Source organism: Cryptotermes secundus, unplaced genomic scaffold (assembly GCF_002891405.2).
Source record: "Cryptotermes secundus unplaced genomic scaffold, Csec_1.0 scaffold683, whole genome shotgun sequence".
In the NCBI taxonomy this organism is placed as follows: Eukaryota; Metazoa; Arthropoda; class Insecta; order Blattodea; family Kalotermitidae; genus Cryptotermes; species Cryptotermes secundus.
In genome coordinates, this window is record NW_019729903.1 from 29,628 (window position 1) to 49,976 (window position 20,349).

The 20,349-nt window shown below is 42.4% G+C and overlaps 1 protein-coding gene across 3 annotated transcripts in view; it reads right to left on the bottom strand.

The window, feature by feature from the left end:
- LOC111865787 (neurexin-1) overlaps positions 1-20,349 on the bottom strand; it is a gene marked incomplete at its 3' end in the record, with an annotated part of 317,673 nt that overhangs the window by 26,506 nt on the left and 270,818 nt on the right. For all 3 annotated transcript variants that reach the window (XM_033751956.1, XM_033751955.1, XM_023854068.2), the window contains 2 exon segments: positions 12,019-12,211; positions 20,002-20,109. In XM_033751956.1, the coding sequence (XP_033607847.1) occupies positions 12,019-12,211; positions 20,002-20,109 (301 nt within the window).

Sequence of the window (20,349 nt, forward strand, 5' to 3'; positions counted from 1 at the left end):
TTAGGAGCCGTTACCAGGAAACTACTAGTGAAGACACTGCAAACTGGAGAAACTTTGCGTGTGCGCTAGTGATTTGTAATGTGCGGAGATTAGCGATGGTGTTATAATTATGCTAGTGTAGTAAAGTGGTCAATAAATCCAATATCCAATTCAAAACCCCGTCTGTAGTCACATACGTATTACGTGACAATATTCTCAGTTATTGCTTCTCCATTTACCCATCTGTTACTTTCCTGACGTCCATCCATCCATCCATTCATTCTCCACTTGTCCATCCATCCATCTCCCATACACCCATTCTTCATCCTAATACCCATTCATACTCCATCCATCTGCTCAACAGACGATAGTATCTCCTCTGCTGTCTCTATCCCAAGCGTGGACTGCAGATATGGATGCTAAAACTACGGGTCTTCGAGAGGCCGTGCCATAGCTCAGGCGGTTAGTCGCCTGGTTCCCACTGCGGCGGCCCGGGTTCGATCCCAGGTGATGTGGGATTTATGGTGGACAAAGTAGCACTATGGCAGGTTTTCTCAGAGTACTTCTGTTTCCTCTACCAATTCTCATTCCACCGACTGCTCCACATTCATCATCTGCCATCCGGGGCTGGTACGATAGGCCAGTTAGTGGCCGACGTATGAGGTTGACTCAGTCTCACTCCACCCCTAGAAACTAAACTAAAACTTGAGTTTTTTTTAGTAGAAAAGCCCTTCGAAATTCACCAGAAACAATTTCTTTCGTAACTTTATCCTTCACATTCTATCTCCCTTTCATATCTTTACCTTGTTCCCTCCTTTCCAAGTTAAACGGCTTAAGTTAAATGTCTGTCCGATAGAGGGCACAGTGAGACTCAGTCTTATCCCACCCAAAGAATCTAAAAGGAAAAAAAACGACCTCTGTATGTCAGGTTATTTCCGCCGATGAAGTTGCGATTTATGAGACCATAACAACGCACAAACCTGGAAGTGGCTACCATGTAAAAATTTATTATACAAATGACTGTCGTTATACTCCGTGGTTGCATTCCTGACAATCACCACGTATATCGATAAAGCGTAAAACTGGAAAACGCACTAAACATAAAATGAACACGATGTGTGAGCAAGAAGCATGGATAATAGTTGTGGTGGGAGTGAGGATACTGAGCACGCAACTCGCTGCGCATGCGGAGCAGCTTCTACCGTGGCTCATCATGACACTGACTCAGAACCGCGGATATGATAAAAAGGCGGATAATGGAAGCGCGTAGAACGAAGGGTGTCTATATTGAGACAGGGAAATCGAAGATAAGCGCAATGAATATCAGTCAGATAGGCTGGCGGTCAGGAGGAGGGTCACATACTGCAATTCGAATAAATTATCTGAGTCACTCTATATCGCACAGTAGAAACCAAAATTTGTAATTAATTTCTATTGCTAAGGTAGGAAAAGAGGTAAAGTTGTTAATTAGCTAAGCACTGTGCCTTGAAAACATATGACAGACTGGAGGTGCGTCTCCATATTTCTTGTCCTCGGCAGTAGATGGAAGATATTTGTCAGCTTCACGCCATGGTCGCATTACCCCCACCAAAAAGCCCCCGGTATCCATTTTTTAGGAAGCTGGGCGGACATCACAATCAGCATGGATGCTGTGGAGTAGAAAAAATCTCTTGTTCCAGCCTGGAATCGAACCCAGGCCGTCTAGCCTGTAGCACATCGCTATACAGACTGAGTTATTCAGGTTCCTCTAATTTATATAGCTATGATAATAACTTAAAAGTCATAATATTGGAGAAACACTAACGTAGGAAGCCTGCCAGTTCATGGTTAGGATTTACAGGGCATCTGCATGTGTAATCTTCATGTCTATAGGCCTGCATATTGTCATCTGGCTGCGCAGTGGATATGGTCGAGTCCGCTAACTGGGATGATTGTGGGGAGTGTATGGATTAGTAAAAAAATTTCGTCACAGTCTCTCCCACAATACAGCTGCAATCACTGTAACACAACTTACTGCCATACGTTTCTTCTGTTCTTATGCCTATCCCGGACGCCAGGTCTAAAAACGTGACCTGTAATTGGGACAGTCACTGTAACCCAACGGTACGCCTTGCTACGCTTGCTTAGACTACACCCCTAACGCAGATGTCGGAGAAGTTGCCGCTTCAGCACGGCGATCCCATTACTGGCATGAGGTCATAGCGTCGCAGAAGGGATACTTGAGAAGACAATTATGGATAGCCAAGATAGTAATGGATACGGAAAAATATGAAAGGCAATAGAGGGATCACGTGGACAGGATGAAGGATAGTAGACTGCCTAACACAGTAATGCAATACAGACCTCGGGGAAGATTAAATGTTAGAAGACCTTGAAGAAGTTGATCGGATCAGCGGTGAACGCGTAACACGACCCAGAGGCCTGAGTCTTGATGTTATAGAAAAGAAGAAAAGCCCTTTAATTCGATGAGGCAGAATCCTTGAGACATTCATACAAACAGAATATAAAAAATTAGCAATATTTTGTTATTATAATTTTGCTTATTATTGACTGCGCATATGATAGGTAAAAATTATTTTAACTTTTTTCCATTTTTCAACAACGTAATTGTTTCACTCGAATTGTACAGTTTAACAACTAAGAACCTTCCAATATCAGCCTAGCTGTCATTTGTATGGTGCTGAAATAGTTAATGATTTATATTTGTTGTTTTGCATATGTGTGAAACTTAGTCTCGAGCCCAAAAGAAAGAACGTAGATTGAAGGCGTCTGAGAACGGTGTTTTGAGGAGAATATTGAGACCCATAAGAGACGAAGTAACGGGCGTCTCGACAAAGATTCATAACGAGAAACTTCATATTTTTTACACCAAAAATTATTCGGGTGGTCGGATAAAGGAAGAAAAATGGGTGAGAATTGTCGCCACCTAAAAACTGGAATGCACTACACCCATCGACATCTATTTTTGGGAAACTGGGTTTCAAGTTAGGGAACCAAATTCAGTTTAAGTATGACTTAGAACAAAACACATTCTAAAATCTCACACTTGAAAATAAGGTCGGCTAAATTTTGGGGTTCCCTGCAAGAACTGAATTTGGGGCCCCTTTTCTCATATATTATTCCAAATTTCTATGTCCTCTCTTCTTCACATCCGAGTCAAAATCTGTACACTCTGAAACACAACACACAACGGAAACAATCCTGCAAGTAAAAGTAGTTTTATAAACAGAAGCATAGCTTTCAGTGTTTTAGGATAATTAAACTAGAGGCCCCTTTGAAGAGGGGTTCCCGCAGCTGCAAGGTTTGCGGTATACTTTCCAACAGCAGGGCAATATGGAGAATCATAACAGGACTTTATCTCAATTTCGCCCCAAAATGGAGAGAGAGAACACGCCAGTTTTTTGATAAATATGTGGCTCAGGCTGAAAAAAATCAAAACGCAAACATTAGCATGTTCGAGAAATCTGGAGTCAAAAACCACCCGAGACATTCACATTGATGAGAAGATAATATTAAAGCCGATCTTAAATAAATATGTAATTATGTAGACTGGATTCGTCTGAGGATTGAGTCCAGTAGTGGACTGTTTTAACCGAATGATGAATCTCAGAAATAATGGGGTTTTCGACTTTGGACCACAGTGAATATTTGGAATCCATTATTAGTTGAGCGACTATCAGCTTCAAAAAGAGAACTCTACTCCGTGGAATTATTTAGCAATTAGAAGCTGCGCATACTTACAATACAATCATAATATTCAATATCGACAAAGTACAGACTATAGAATTCAAGAGGTTCATTACACATGCAAATACCGACAATTGACAACACAGAAAATTTTGCTGTCAGAACCATCTACCGGCAAGGAATAGTACTAGCTGCAATTAGTGCGTGAACAATCATAATCTCACGCATTGCTATCAAAGTCTCATTACAAGGAGAAATTACCAACCTTAGGAATATTGTTCTAGTATAGTACGTGTGAAAGTGAATACTGTCCCAGTTCTGAACACAGTTTTAAGTGTCTGTGTTATTTGTCCAAAAACGTACATCGGTTAGAGGAGCTCCTTTTATTTCCTTTATTTGATTCGTGTTCTATACGACAGAACGACTACCATCGACTGCGGGGAGAGATTCCAGAGATACTGTGAATTCCACAGAGAGTTTGATTGTTATTGTCTGCTTTTTCCCTCCTTCTAGTTGACTCTTCTGGTGCTGAAGAATGAAGCCGAGCAATGCCATTGATTACTCATTTAGTTTCTTTCAGTGGAAGCCGGTTGATTGCAGTAGATATATCTCTTTTCAAACAAAGGAATGAAGGCGTGCCTCTCCCTCGGCAGCTGTACGAGTTCAGAATTTTTGTGGTAGAAAACGGTTTTATTTTGGAAGAGATCTGAAGTCCTTTTATCGTCACTATGAAGACATTTATTTTTCAGGATTTGACATTGTTTAGTCCGGTACAGGATTACCAAAGTTTCGGAGACACCTGCTGCATCGTGAAATGAAGAATTCTTGGCCTAATTTGAGCTACTATTCAGGTATTTGCCTCGAGGAACAAACGAAAGTCATGAAAAACCCTCAGGATAATCGGTCTCCTAACCGAGATATGAAACCGGAATCTCTCCGAGAAGGAATCAGAATTCCTAACTATGCCACCAAGAAATTTGGTGACTATGAAGGAATGTAGACATCGCAATATTCTTTAAAAATTAATTCTCCCTCTGATTCGCCCTTAATTTCCTCGTTCTTTTACACCTTCTTTATAATTTCATTCTCCTTTACAGCGTTTCCCATTTTTCCATCTATTTCTTGTTCCCTTAATCTACTTCCTCACTCTTATTACAGTTTGTCTCATGGACTCCAGTCACATGACCCTCACCTCATTTGGATTTTGAAAAAAGTCGAAATTGAAAACGGAACACTATATAACAAGAGGATTAGGAAAGCTGTTACAAGTAGAGAGGCCTTCGGCGGAGTTTGAATGGATAAAGTAAAGTAATGTGAAGTGTCCTTGTTCGAGTGCAGTGAAATGAAGACAAGCACGTGCCCTTTTATGACTTTATATGTTTGGATTTGCACTGTGTGTACTTTGCTTATTGTATGTAACTTTTTTGTATTGTTCCCATTATGTTATAGCCTTTCATTGTCTGTATCAATGTAAGATATACTGCCACTGGTTGAATATCCAATTACATAAAAAAACAATAATAATAATAATAATAATAATAACAATAATAATAACATTAACAAATAATAATATTGTCACGTGTAGAGGGCATGCGTGACGAAAATGACGGGTTCTAGATCGGACGATTGGATTTATTCGCACTTCTGCTATAATCAATACAGCGTTGTCGCCGATTTACACAATTTCCAGTTAACCGTTGCACACGCACTAGGATTCTCAGTTTCTACTAGTCGTCTCCTGGCAACGGATCTCAACAAGAAACTATCACTTCAAACCACTATGAAGTATTTTTGTTGTTTCGTCTTCAGTCCCTCTGTATTCCTCTATCTTAATCTGTATTCAATTAATCTTCACACTTCACTAAGGACACGCTCAATTCTCGTCCTTGTACTCTCAACTGCTCTTTTCCTTGATGGCTTCGTGTTCTTGACTCGCGGTTCCTCAGTTACGACTATTGTTGCGTACGTGTGTTACTTAGCAACGGCTGTTTCTGCGGCTCAACCATTCTTGCGTGGATCAAATATGCCACATTACCATGAAATCAAAATATTTACAAAAATGTTCTTCTGCCTTCTGGCTTGGAAAAAATTCCTGGTGGTACCAATAGTTCTTCTTCTCCTATTTTTCAAATTCTTTCCTAACCTCCATCTCCTCTTTCTCCTTTTTAGCCTCCTTCTCCCCATACATTATCTCACTTCGAATCTTCCAGTACTGGGTTCGCTTCTTAACCTTCTCTTCACCCTCTATTCTCTCCATGTCTCTTCATCTTATCCTTCATACTGTCACGTGTATGAATGACTACAGACGGGGTTTGGGTAGGTAATTGGATTTATTTAAATCTGAAAGATCGTAGCTACATGTACGTAACTATAGCGCAATCGCTAAATAACACACTCAGCAGTTTAGTAGAGAACGCATGAAGTCTTCTCAGTCTGCTGTATCTTCACTAGTCGTAGTCTGGTAACGGTTTCCAACGGCGGGCGTTCCCCTTCCTCTTGGTTCCCGAACTACTCCGTGCCTCAGCCGCAGCTTCTAACTGCAACAGTTAACAAGGCCTGAACCTCAGCAGTCCTCTAACTAACTGACTGCTCACAAATCAAATATTTAACTTCACTTCCCTCAACTGAACTGCACTACAGCTCATTAATTGTCCAGCTTATGTCGTCCCGGTACGGACCGCATTGAAAACACATTTTCTCTGTTGCGGTTAAATTTTTGTTTGTTAGCAATCCGTTGCCTGGTAGTGGGCGTTGTTTACAGAGTCATTACTTAGCAACAGGTCTACATGCTACAATACCTTTACTTCAATCATCATCATTTTCTCCTCTCCTCCTCGTTCAATGTTACGAGTTGCGTTATATTTCGTTCAGGATCTGAAAGAGTTAACCGTGTAGACGGCGCCTTTTTGCTTGGTAGTGGGGCGGTGACGCTGATATACTGAACTCATTTTCTCTTCAGTGAAGTGTCTGTTGTGGTCTTGCGATTTCTTCTCAAAGCCTGCGGCTGCAGACGATGACAATTTTATTAATTGTAATAAATCAAGATGGGATACAACGAAAAGACAAAACATATAAATAACGTCTTCTCGAAATTGTGGCTTGGTCGCCACCGTAACCACAGCGCCAAAGCGAATTGGAAGGGGGCGCAAGAGGGAAATTTAATAACGTAGAAACAGAGTGGACCAGACAGAGATTTAATTACGTCACCGAAAGTTGGAGAGATAATTAGTTTCTGGTGAGCTCCTCGCAGTATCGCTCGGCTTCTATATACACTTAACATAACATCTCGTCTCCGCTGGTTTTGTTCACAAGAAGCGCGGGCGTGCAAGATAATAATGAACACTATAAATTAATGGACAAATACTTTTTCTCACAGAACCACGCAAACAAATTGTTTCGTTTTTTAAATATCTGGTGCTAAAATAACTTCATGGTAGCACAAATTTAGAAGTTTAACATGTTACTTTATACGACTGTGGTCTTCTGGGTTGTGACACAGTGTTGTTTCTTTCGGCAATCGTGAACACTACAATACCAATTAAATCATATATTCTAATATTTATTCCTGCCACATTTTGTCACTATTACGAAATTTGATTGGTAATATACATAACGACATGACAGCAAACCCCATTGGGATTTTATATTTTAGGATCCAGTTGTAGGATTGAGGAAAGAGACGTACGTAGAAATAACTACACATCCAACTCCGATTAGCCATGAACCTGTCAAAATTTTCACATAAAAGAAGTGCCCCAGCAGATGTGGAGAAATAGAGGTCCAGGACCATCACTTAGAACACCGTATTCCTACCGCGACGGCCCGGGTTCGAGCCCAGGTCAGGTCATGTGGGATTTGAGGTGGCAGGATTTCTCCGAGTACTTCGGTTTCCCTTGCCAATTCTCATTCCACCGACTGCTCCACACTCATTTTAGTTAGTTAGTTATTGGAGAGGGTGGGTTTCCCCATGCACTGAGACCTGTATTGGGCCATTGTGCTTCTCTCTATGATTTCTACCAGTCTCTATATCCTACCGGTACTGGTGCTTACCAACAGTCCCGCCCAGCCAGCGAGACCGGCTCTACTAGTTGAGAGGTATCTATAATGCTTCCCCCATCTACCAGAGGTATTAGAGACTGCTGTTGGGCGGGAAACGTCCGTTAATTTGGCTCAGTGAGCTCCTTTGGAGATATGAGGTTCTTTTACGTGCCGTAAAGCTACGACACGGGACCCACGGCTTAAAGTCCCTCCCGGAGGACTTTTTCCGTAAATTTTTCCGCCCTTAAAAATTCGACGACCTCCGCCGGGTATTTGAACCCGCGTACTACGAGACATGAGGTGGGAACGGAGGCCGCTTCAGTAGACCAGTTAGTGGTCGACGTACCAAGTGGACTGTCTCACCCCACCCCAAGAAACTAAAAAGAAAACTAGGACGCCGTAAGTGATTATGACAGCCAGAGCACTACAGAATATGAGATGCCCCTCAGGACACGGTTGTGGCCAGGTGCAATAGTTAACTGACAGACCAGATTACACAGCAATCTCAACCGAGCATTAAAACTGACTTAGAGACAAGATAGGAGCATGGATACTGCTTTTAGCTGCCAACGTCATTCTATAATGGGAAAATCTAGTTTAAGATTACAGAGTTTCAGGTCTTTGTCCATTGTATAATAATGCTAACGTAACGTTACAGAAAATGGATCTGTTTCCGTCTTCTTTGTTTTATGAGATAAAAAGATAGAAAGACCTTAACATAATCTCGGACATAGCAGATTAATGTAGCGGTAACGCTATAAACTTACATTCGACAAGTGTGAGACTTAAGATTTAGTCAGTACACCGGCTAACCTGACCGACTTTTCGTAGTTCCCATCAAATACTTCAGGGAATTGCGGAACATAGTAAAGCGACTATTGCTTCTTTCCAGGTAGTTTCCAAATCATCATTCATCAGTCATCATAATATTCGACATACTCTTGATACTGACAGTGTAATAAAACAACACAGAACATAATGGGCAGGGAGCCATTCCTTCAATTTTCTTTTGAAATAATTATTCATCAGTTATCACATTAAGTGGAGGAACTGTTTTGGAAGAGACTGTGGACCTGTTGTCTGACAGATTACTGATGAATGATGAATCACATCGTTAGATACTATGTAATCTGGGTACTGACAGCCTCGTTACATCTCTCTTACTCCTGAATCATGACGGTGCTGCGTGAGATTAATAGTGTTCATGCTCTGGTTACAAATGTTAATAATTCTTCCGCTGAAATGATGTAATATTTATATTGTTGGATTAATAATTTTTGTATAAGATCAATATTTCTTTTTGGGGGAAAATCGTCATATTCTGTAGAGTTTTTTTTTTTTTTTTTAGATTTGAAAACACATATCAAACCATTAATTGCTATTTGAGGCTCCCAAGGCGGTACATTTTTTCCCCCTTGGCACTACAGCTCCAGTAGGCCTAGGCCTTCCTCCATGAACTTCTTCGTTCACTTCGGTTTTTCTAGATCTTACACATTCGGTAAGACTCCTTGGGCGGGTGATCAGCTCGTCGCAAGGCCTCTACCTGTACAAAAACACAGAAAAACGCACACACACACAAACTAAACATCCATGCCCTGAGTGATATTCAAACCCACGATCCCGGTTTCCAAGGGAACGAAGACAGTACATGCCTTAGACCGCTCGGCTACCGTGACTGGCTCAAGGCGGTATATATTAAGATTATTTCCCCTGAGATGATATGCTGTACAGTTTGGCTTACAGACACGAACGTTTCTGAATACACAGCAGGTTTCCCCGAGACTATCTAACCATGCACCATACGAAACGTCATAATATTCGAAAAGCTAGTAATCATAAACTTCGAATTTATTATTATGCTTTGCAGAATATTCAACAATTTGAAATTCATTGCAGACTTCATTATGCGATTCTATTTGTAGTACATTATTTAAGTACAAGGTCATTACCTCGCACCGAATGACAGCGCGAGAGTGAAAAATGAATTAGGAAACGTGTTCAAAGAATTGGTCGTGGCCTATTTTAAGATACTCTCCCAATATTTGGCTGGAGAAACTGAGATTATTCGTTGGTTGCGTGTTCCTTAAGACGTCAGCAACTAGCTTATACAGAGTAGAACGACACGATTATAAATTCATTATTAACCTAAGATGTTTTGGAAGAAATCTGTCGTTATCTGACTATATATTATCCAGAAAATTGCCTGGAGGAACTGAATAAAACTATGAGAAATCCATCAGGTAGCTAGTATCCCCCGCGAGATTCTAAATGGAAACCTACAGAACAGAACATTCTACAGCATTAGTGCTACAGCAGAGTGTTCAATAAGACTGAGAAATCAACGTAATAAATTACTCAGGATAGTTAATGCCCTAGCCGGGATTCAAACTGGTCACCTCTGGAATACAAATCAGAAGTCTTATCGCTTGAGCAGCGTTCCTCAGTGCTCTGTGGCACTGCGTGTAATCGCCCGCAGATTTTAACTCGTTAGTGATGATACACAGAGAAGTAGGCGACGCCTTTTAATGGAGGTCCGATAACGTGGGTTCATGCTGTGGTGGATGGCTATACGTGTGCAGTGGAGGCGGGTTTGGATGTCGATGAAGTGGGCCGGAATTTGAACATAACAAGAGTTTATTCAGCGAGACTCAACTCCCACACGTTTTAAATACAAGACGTCGCATCCATGATAATGTTGACATGTAATTACTGCCAGTTTAGCTTTCCCATTGTTCACACAAAATATGCTGATATCCCAACAACGCGAAAGTTAAACCAATTATGTAACAACTTTGTAGTAAGAAAGGTGTTTCGCTCTGTCACGGCCCAGCTTTGACTAGACACAATGAATGAAGATCTTCGGTTCTACGTGGTTAAAGCCGATATGTGTGTTGCAAGGCGTCCCAAAAGTTGTCTTACCGAAATCATATTCACGTTCAAGAAGAAAACTACGTACTTTATACAAAATCAAAAGGAAATTGATTACATAGAGCATCTGATACAAGCAAGGTAAGAAAAAGGTAGAGTTATCCCTGTAACAGGCCGGGGTAGCCCATAAATTTATGAGACGTTGAGGTTCCCGTATTTTCTAGACAATCGGCTCACAGATGGCGGTAAGGCTGTCGGCTTTACGCGCCTTTACTCCCAGGAAGATTTCTGGTACTCATTTCTGTTAGAAGTTGAGTCGACCCCTGGGTAATAGTGCGGCTGGAAATATCGAACCCGTGACTTTCCGGCTTGTGACACAATGTCGCAACAAACTACGCTACTGCATGCCCCATATATTTGTATATTAGTTACAAAAGTATTACCATCCAGTAATAGGTTTCACAAATTAAAAGGGAAGCCTCCACTTTCTTCGACTGTATTGCCTTCGATGTAAAAATACAGAGAAACAAACTTAATGTACGAAATTAAACTCCGTCTCCATGAAACGCGTTTACTGCTATGGCTGCAAATGAACTGCGCATGGACGTGAAAATGTGTCAGTATGGCCATCTGCGTCTCTGAGCCTCACCTCCCTCGTTTTCACATCCTTGTAAGGACGGCAAGAAGTCTCTGGTCTGGCTTCAGCCTAAGTCAGTTGAGTCCTTCCGGGAAGAACTAACCTCCTGCTTTACTTTCACTAGAAAAGCTTTATTGTGTAAACGTGACGCATTCTGTTCATTAGGTGTTCACTTTTCGGTCCGCAACGATGTATTAGGTAGTTGTTCGAAGAGGGTTGGAATATATCCACCGTAGCCTTGCGAGTTGTAGAAGGCGACGGAAAGAGAACCTCGTGTCAGGGAGTATAACTGGGCCACCCTGCCCCTGGGGAATATAAATGCGGGGACCTGTCCCTCCAGGTTGAGGGAGTCTCGAATATGAGACACTAAAATATGGCCATGAGTCCCGCATGACTCGGACCCGAGAATGACTGCGCTGGTGAACGACCAGCAGCAATTGTAAACGACAGACCCGTCCTCTCATCAGAGAGAGCGCCCCACATCAGCAAACCCGCTACTGTAATAAAAATCTGGTCTTGAACCCCATATGGGCGCTTGACATCAAGACAGACTGGCCAACTGACCGTCGGTCGTAACATGACTTTGAATTTGGCTTTGACAGCAATGAGTCTCCGTGTAAGAGGAGGGAAGTCCGTTGCCCTGCTCAATCAGAGCTCCCGCGCTGAAAGGCCAATCCCTCCTCTCGTCGAAGAGCAGACCCCCTTGCCTAGCAGCGATGTTTGCGGGGGAGACACGGGCAGAAAGGAGATCACATATGCCTACTTTAAGTAAATACGCTAAAAATGAACCTAGAAATGATTCCATTTACCTGGAGTGCTGAAGTCTGCGGCAGTACCGTCCACAGTGACGCGACCCTCCTTACCGTCACGACGCAGCGTCGCCTCGTGCCAGACTCCGTCGTCCACACGGCGCGTTGTTGCCTTCACTTTGACGCCGCCCGAACCCAGGTCAAGGTGCAAATAGATGTGCCCATTTAGCAGCTCAAATGCGAAGAAATCCGCCTGCAACACGAAGCACACCAGTTCCTGGACACGTGACAGAAGAAACCGCAACGGGTTCTCACATCAAACGGTTCCTCAGATTACATTTGCGGTTCTGACAGCACTAAACATGAACAGCGGCTATTATTAGGGGAGTAGTACAGTGTGATCCTGTTTGAAAATCACCGACGTTTCGGAGGAACATACCGCCCTCATCTTGAAGGCCGAATAGTAAGTCAAGGAAACAGATTTCTGCTTGTTAACTGCATTTTGCTGGTATTACCTCGGCTTCTTCTTTGGCTCTCAAGGTGGAGGGGTAGGGCGTTCTTCCAAGACATCGGTGAACTGTCGGACCACAAGATAATATCCCATGAGACAGCCGTCTTCACTGTTGCTCAGAATTCTCTAATGTTACTGACGCCTCTTTATTTACCTCCAATATTATCGGTACAAACTTCAATAAGCGTCAGTCTTGTCATTACCAATATCAAATTTCAGGCAAATATATAAATAATGAAACAGCATTATCCAGCCTTAACAACCTATACTTCTATTTGGGGGATACTCTGTTCGAACCTCTGCCGCAACACCGATTATCCTGATGTTTTTCGTCGTTTTCCTCAGCCCTACAGGAAAATGGTTGAATAGTACTTCCATTCGGTGAGGACAATTTTATTTCAAATCATTTCCAATTCTTCATTCACTTATAGCCCTAACACTCGACACTATAGAGTCTAAATACTGACAACATCGTAAAATAAGCCGCACATAAAAGTAACGAGACACATTATCTGCTGATCACAGTGGTCCGCTCGAACACTGGAATCGTGGGTTCGAATTCTATTTGAGGCATGAATGTCCGTTTGCGTTTATTCTGTGTTTGTGTGTAGGCACCGGCCTTGCGACGGGCTGATCCCCTGTCTAAGGAGTCTTACTGACTGTAAGATTAATAAAGTGAAGTGAAACAAGCATTTCACGGATGCCCTATATTTCAAATGGGAGCAAGAGAAATGAAGATATAGATAGATAGATAGATAGATAGATAGATAGATTGATAGATAGATAAATATATAGGCAGACAGGTAGGTAGAGAGATAGATAGATAGACGATTTGGATAAATAGAAATGCCAACATATGTTAAAAGCAAACCGTTACAAAATATGCTCGTGAATTTGTTCCTATAAGTATTGAAGCTGGGTATGATAGTTAGTTAGTTAGTTAGTTAGTTACTTACATACTTGCTTACTCATGGAGCTGAGCCCTTCTTGAGGAACCGCCAATTCTGCAGCTACTCAAGAATTTCCCAGCATTTTATGGAGCACGATACTTTTTTACCGTGTTCACAAGAGCCCTCCACTGGTCCCTATCTAAGCCAGATCAATCCACTCCATACCATCCCATCCTGTCCCTCTAAGATCCATTTTAATATTGTCCACCTACCTACGCCTTGGTCTTCCCAGTGGTCTCTTTCCTTCTGACTTCCCCACGAATATCCTATATGCATTCCTTTTCTCTCCCATTCGTCCTACATGCCCTGCCCACCTCATCCTCCTTGACTTGATCATTAGGTAAAAAGGAAGCTATCCTTGTAACAGGCCGTGGAGGCCCATAGGCTTGTGAGACGTCGAGGTTCTCAAATTTTCTACACAATCGACTCACAGGTGGCGGTGAGATTGTCAGCCTTACGCGCGACCGCCCTTTACCCCCATGAAGATTTCTGGTACTCATTTCTGTTAGAGGCTGAGTCGACCCCAGGGCCATATTGCGGCTGGAAGGGTTAGGTAAATTGAAAAAGAAATCCAAGTCATCGGGACTCGAACCCGTAATATTCCGGCTTGTAGCATAGTGCCTCAATCAACTACGCTAGGGCGTGCCCCTAGACAATGCAAGTCGCTTCGTTAAAATGAAGAAATCTGTGCAAATCTACGTACAATCCTCGCATATGAGCTTCGGCCGCTAGATGACGTGCCGCTACTTTGTTGCAGATACCGCCTGCACAGTTATGAATATATCTGGGCAGATAGGCGTCACAAATCTCTGAAATTTGATCTCGTTTATTTAGTCGTTTTCGAGAAAGCTGACATTTTGAATTTGTGTTACTAATGCGAGTGCCTTATTTACCTGAACATACCACGTAAGCAATTTTCTTTAGGGATATCTTCTCTACAGATTACTGAAATCTAATGAAGATCGTTCGAATTGTTTCGACAGAATCGCAATTTTATATTTGAGGGACCTGGTTTCGGAGTTGCAATACTCAACTTCCCTGAGCATCGACCTTTGAAGGACAGACTCGTAAACACCAAACGTGAATAAAATCATTTCAAACGCTCGGGCGCTAGCGAGGCGCATACCCACCCATCCATCCACCCATACATACATATATTATGCCCTTCGACGGCATTCAAAGAATCGCCTTTTCGTATTCAGGAGGGCTGAAAACGCGTAAATCTACCAAAGATTCAAGATCGACAATTTTCACGACTGCAGCACTTTCTCAGGAGTCAGGATAGCTCAGTTGGTATAGCGACTGGCTACGGGATGGAGGGGTCGTAGTTGTAGTCCCGGTAAGGGCAAGATTATTTTCTTTCTCTCCGCATTCTCCCTCCTATCCAGCCTCATCTTCAGTGGGCACCAAGGGTTCTTTCTCAAGGTTTAAAGAGGCCGGGGCATGCAGCTGACCACATACCTCAATTTAGTGCTGATATTAAGAAAGGTAGAGCTATTCCTCAATTTCCCCACATGTTTTCATGGCATAATACGAAGAGATATTCCACTATGTAGTCCGAAAGAAGCTTACAGACGTACATGAGAAAGTGTACAGCGCTTTGCAGCTCAGAAGACGACGAGTAACAGCGTCAACCCCTTTTCCAGCCCAGGAGAGTGGCATTCTGATACAAGCCACAATTTCACTTCGCTAAGCAATAGAGCTTAATTCAATTATAAAAAATCTAATTACTGTTATAAGACGCGTGGTATCGTTGTTGAAAGTTCTAGAGAGACAGCAGGCGACCAATGTGTGACACGCATCGGAAGGTTCCAATTTAAAAGCGCTTGCATCGCGGGCTTGCAGCACGAGACGTGCTCGAGGGGCATAATGATTTCCCGGAACTAACAGATGAAAAGTAAATAAAATGAACGGCAGAGGAGGGAACGAAAAACGTTTCCGCCTTCTACACAACCTCAAAAAAAAACTTTAATCCAATTTTTTTCTCATAAATTTTTTACACAGCATTTCGGGATGAATTTTCTGACCGCAAAATCCCAACTTCTAACATTACATTAAGAGATAATACTAACAATTTGTGGCAGAATTTGATTTCTACTTTTAATTCTACGGTATAGCGCCTACCAGCTTCAACTTATTCATTTTTATGAGATGGGGGTATCATAGAAAAAACAATACTTCATCAGAGACTGTTCATATGGGTACCGCCAGTGTTTTTATACCTGGCCGCTCTCAATGTAATGAGGTCAAGTCCACTAACTGAGATAAGGATTATGGGGTGTGTATGTGTTATAATGCGGAGCTGGGATGGCGTAGTCGGTATAGGTACTGGCTACGGGCTGGACGACCAAGGGGTCGGAGTTTGAGACCCAATAGAAACAAGAATTATCTCTCCTTCACGTCGTCCAGACCGGGTTTGGGGTCCAGACCGTGTTTGGGGTCCACCCAACCTCCTATCCAATGGGTAAAGGGGGTCTTTCCTCGGGAGTAAAGAGGCTGTAGCGTGAAACTGACCACTCACCTCCAACTAATGCCGAGGTCAAGAATATGTGGATCTGTACATGCACTCCCCCGTACGCCTTCATGACGTAGTGCTTAATTATTTAAGCACAGGGACAACTTTACTTTACCTATGGGTTATAATAGAGCTTTTGTCACAGTGCGTCACCCTTCCTCATTTCCACAATGCAGCTGCAACCACTGCACTTCTACTCTCTATATTTCTCTCCAACTGACGCACAGCGCAGAGGTCATGCCTCGAAGAATGGTCTGTGGCTATCTCATTACTGGAACAGCACTCTATAAGGGCGAGAGTTGCTATCCTGAGGGATGTTATGGTTTGTAGCTTCTGAGATATAGTATTTAATGATGTCGAATGATAGGATAATTAATAAATGGTGAATTTCAACGGATTTTGAAGGAAGCGGTCATAATCTAATCGAGATGCTGCGGCGGCAATTGCCTGGAGGGACTCAGTAAAACACGACAAACCTCAGTAAAAATATGTGTTCTGGCTGAGATTCGAACCGAGTAATTCCTGAATACAATTCTAGACCGTTACTGCTACACTAACCAGCTCTGCTGAAGACGCATAACTTGGTATATATTGTCAAGTGGTGTGCATGACAATAGACATTGTATGCATTGGTGAATAGATTTATTGGCCAATTACAGATCGTAGTTAACACTAACATAATCGCCGATTTCCACACTTTACAAATCACTACACCACGCGCTAAGTCTCTTCCAGCCTGAAGTGTCTTCACTAGATGTTTCGTGGTAACAGGTATCAAAACTGGAAATTCTTCAGGTTCTGTGCTAACGTAGTCACTGTCCGGCCAATATCCCACAACTGTCAATTTCTCTTCTCAGCCTCCCTTGCAGAACTTAACTGCCTCAATCAAAGACAAAGTCAAAGTTACTTTACGACTGGCGTTCTACCGCCAATCATTTCGTCTCGGTTTCAAGTTCCTTAAGACTCACAACAGAACCCTTGCGCTAATGGTCATTATGTAACACCCTCTATGACCAGACGATTGGTTTCTCTCTTATGAGTATGTATGGCCTTTCATCATGTGTACGTATCACACTTATAGCAGATTATAACTGCTCGGCACGGACCACATAGAAAACACCTTTCTTCTGTTGATGCGTGCGTATTAGTTACAGCGGGAATGTGTTTACCGAGCCTTTTCTCAGAAACGGTAGCTGTTTATTAGCCTTAACTCGTGGTCTTCTCGCAGCAACGGCTCTACACGCTTCAATATTTACTGATGTTTCGGAGGAAAGTGTTGCCTCCATTTTCAGAATATAAGAGTTTACACTTCACATTTGCACTCTTCTACATTGAAGACAGATATACACGTTGCTCCGAAATGATGGTAAATATTTACGAGACTATATGGTGTCAAATCCCAGAGGTTAGAATTATTCATATTCAAAACCATAAGAACTTCATATCTCAAGTTGATTAAGAAGGGTCGTCACATAAAATAGAAAGAAAATAATGGAAAATAATGGGAAAACTGGATATCGGGTAGTTTCACAATTTGTACTTCTCACCAAATATTATTAGGAAGATAAAATTAAAAGACATAAGATTGATGGGGCATGCAGCACTCATTGTAGAGAAGAGATATGCACGAAATGTTTTGGTCACAAATTTTGATAGAAGGAAACCGCTACGAAGACAGGCATGAAAGGGAGAATAATATTAAAGTGAATATTAAAACGCGAGTCAATGGCAGTAATGTAAAATGAATGTGGTTCCGTGACCCTGAAAAGGATTTCAAACCTCAAAGAATTTCCAGTCCAATTCTAACAATGAAGAGAAATACAGCCCTCAGCAGGAGCCGTGAAGGATTGCACTATTGTAGAACAACTCTGAAGGGGCTGAGCGCAATTTATATCCAATCCCCCTCCCACAAAACTGACAGAAACTCATGGATCGCCAAGCATGCAAATGCTACCACAGAGTTGAACCGTGGAAGCAGCCACTACAATGTTCTCAATGTAACAGCGATATATGGAACTCATACAGCATAAGTATATGTAAATCTCTTCGTAACATCACCGTACTAATGTTCATGATTTCGCAAGGTTTATACAGAGGGTCCTAGGAGAAGAGGTCGACATTACTGGAGGTCATAGTATCTGTCATTCTAAACAAAATGTGTATATGTACACGTACATGTGTCCTATTCCGAACGGTTTTCGTGATAGAGCTATTTCACTGTCCAGTTCCAAAATTATGATAAGAAAGATATATTACGTTCTGATTCTAATATCTGTATTTACTGTTCAAGTGGCGATGTTGGTACAGTTTACCTAGTATAATACATCTTTGGGAAAAATTTCACTGTCAACATCAATGCACGTTGCAACTCGTGTGAGGACATGGCTTGTTGCTCGTCTGTACAGTGTACAGTGTACTGCACAGCGAAATAGCTCTATCTCGGAAACCGTTCGGAACAGGACACATGTACATATATACATTTTTGCTTAGAATGACCGATACTAGTGCGGTGGGACTAAGTCCCCTGTACTGCAGCCACTTCTGGTCTATTGTACGTACCAGCCCTAGGTGACAGGTGAGGGTGATTGTGGAGCAATTGGTGGAGAGAAACCAGCGACTAACCGCTTGAGCTATGGCGCGGCCTTTACAATCGTCTATTTTCCTTTCATATGGCACGGACCCCATAGAAAACCCCCAAAAATTAGTAGGAGGCCACAGAGATGCACAGGCTGAAAGGTGATTTCCTAAGCCTTCTAACAGAAGTTAGAAGAGGAGATATACAGACAGCAAAGCGATCTCATAAGCTTCAAAAACTTAAAAAACTTGGGACTATACATAGACAGATGGACAGAAAAGAATATAGAGATACACAGCAAGGTGATCTCACATGCCACCCTTTACTTTTTTTTCAGAATAAGGAAAATAGGTTAGAAATTGTCCTTGTGTTTAATTAAACCTTACACCATGAATACATAAAACCTTGCCACATTAGAGAAATATTAATTTCTCTGCTACGAAATGTAAAGTAATACAGGCTAACAGATTCTTGCGAACTGACGCCCTAGAGTCTGGAACATCAGTATTATCGTTCTGAAGGAACATTCTGACTTGACCTCGAGTGAAGAGACAGCATGAATAAAGATCTACCAGATTACATTGCGTCATATCCCAGAACTCTGTAATAATCTTTACACTCACTACAGAAGAAGCCTCAAACCTCAATTTGTTTTATTGTTAGTGGGGTGGGACTAAGTCCTTATTACTGCGGCCACTTCTGGCCTATTGTACCAGCCCCAGATGATACGTGAGGGTGATTGTGGAGCAATTGGTGGAATAAAGATTGGCAGGGGAAACCGAAGTACTTGGAGAAAACCTACCCCAGCGCCACTTTGTCCACCACAAATCCCACTTGACCAGACCCGGGATCGAACCCGGGCCGCTGCGATGGGAAACCAGCGACTAACCTCTTGATCAATGGCGTGGCCTCAAACCTCATTTGGTCAATGCTATCACACAGTCTGTCGAACCAGTGACTCTTCTATGTATATCTCTTTATTTTTCCTGCTGCTCCCAAGTTGCATCAGGGAATCCGTGAAACGCTTTGTTTCACTTCAGTTTCTTAATCCTAAGAGAGTCGGTAGGACTCCTTGGACTGGGGATCAGCACGTCACAAGGACGCTACCTAACAAAAACACAGAATAAATGCACACAAAAATCCTTGCCTTGAGTCGGATTCGCTCCCACGGTTCGAGTCTTCGAGCGGGCGACGACAGTTCATGCCTTAGACCGCGCATGCACTGTGATCGCCTCTTCTACGTATAGTTTGTCTAAAACATCTCTGAGGTGACGTCATACCTTCAGTATGCTACCTTATGGAAGAAAACCCCCTATGCGTTCAACGAGATATCCGTATATCCGGTATGGTGCTTCCGGTTCTGGTCGTATGCTGAAACTGAAAAGTACTAACTCACTCATTGTGGCATAGAGATGCATCTCACTGCCTGATGATGTCCTCAAAGATGTTTTGGACCGTGTTTAAGTGACACGGAGAGCAGGACGAAACTTACATGCGACGCGCTGGCACCGCTACTATACATGAGGAGGCCATTCGGCTCGTTGGTTCGGATCTTGAAGGATATTGAACTGGATCTAGTGGCGTCCAAGGGTGGCAGCACCTGCGGACAAATCGAGCAGTTGGTCACAAAAATGTAACAGCGAATTAATTCTCTCTGTGGAGATGTTATCCATTCATATACGTGCATACATACAGGTGGCACGCGGTAGTGTAGTTGGTTGAGGCACTATGCTACAAACCGGAAGGTCGCGGTTTCTATTCCCGGTGAGGTCATTGTATTTTTTAATTTACCTGATCTTTCCAGTCGCCCTATGACCCTGTGGTCTACGCAGCCTCTAAC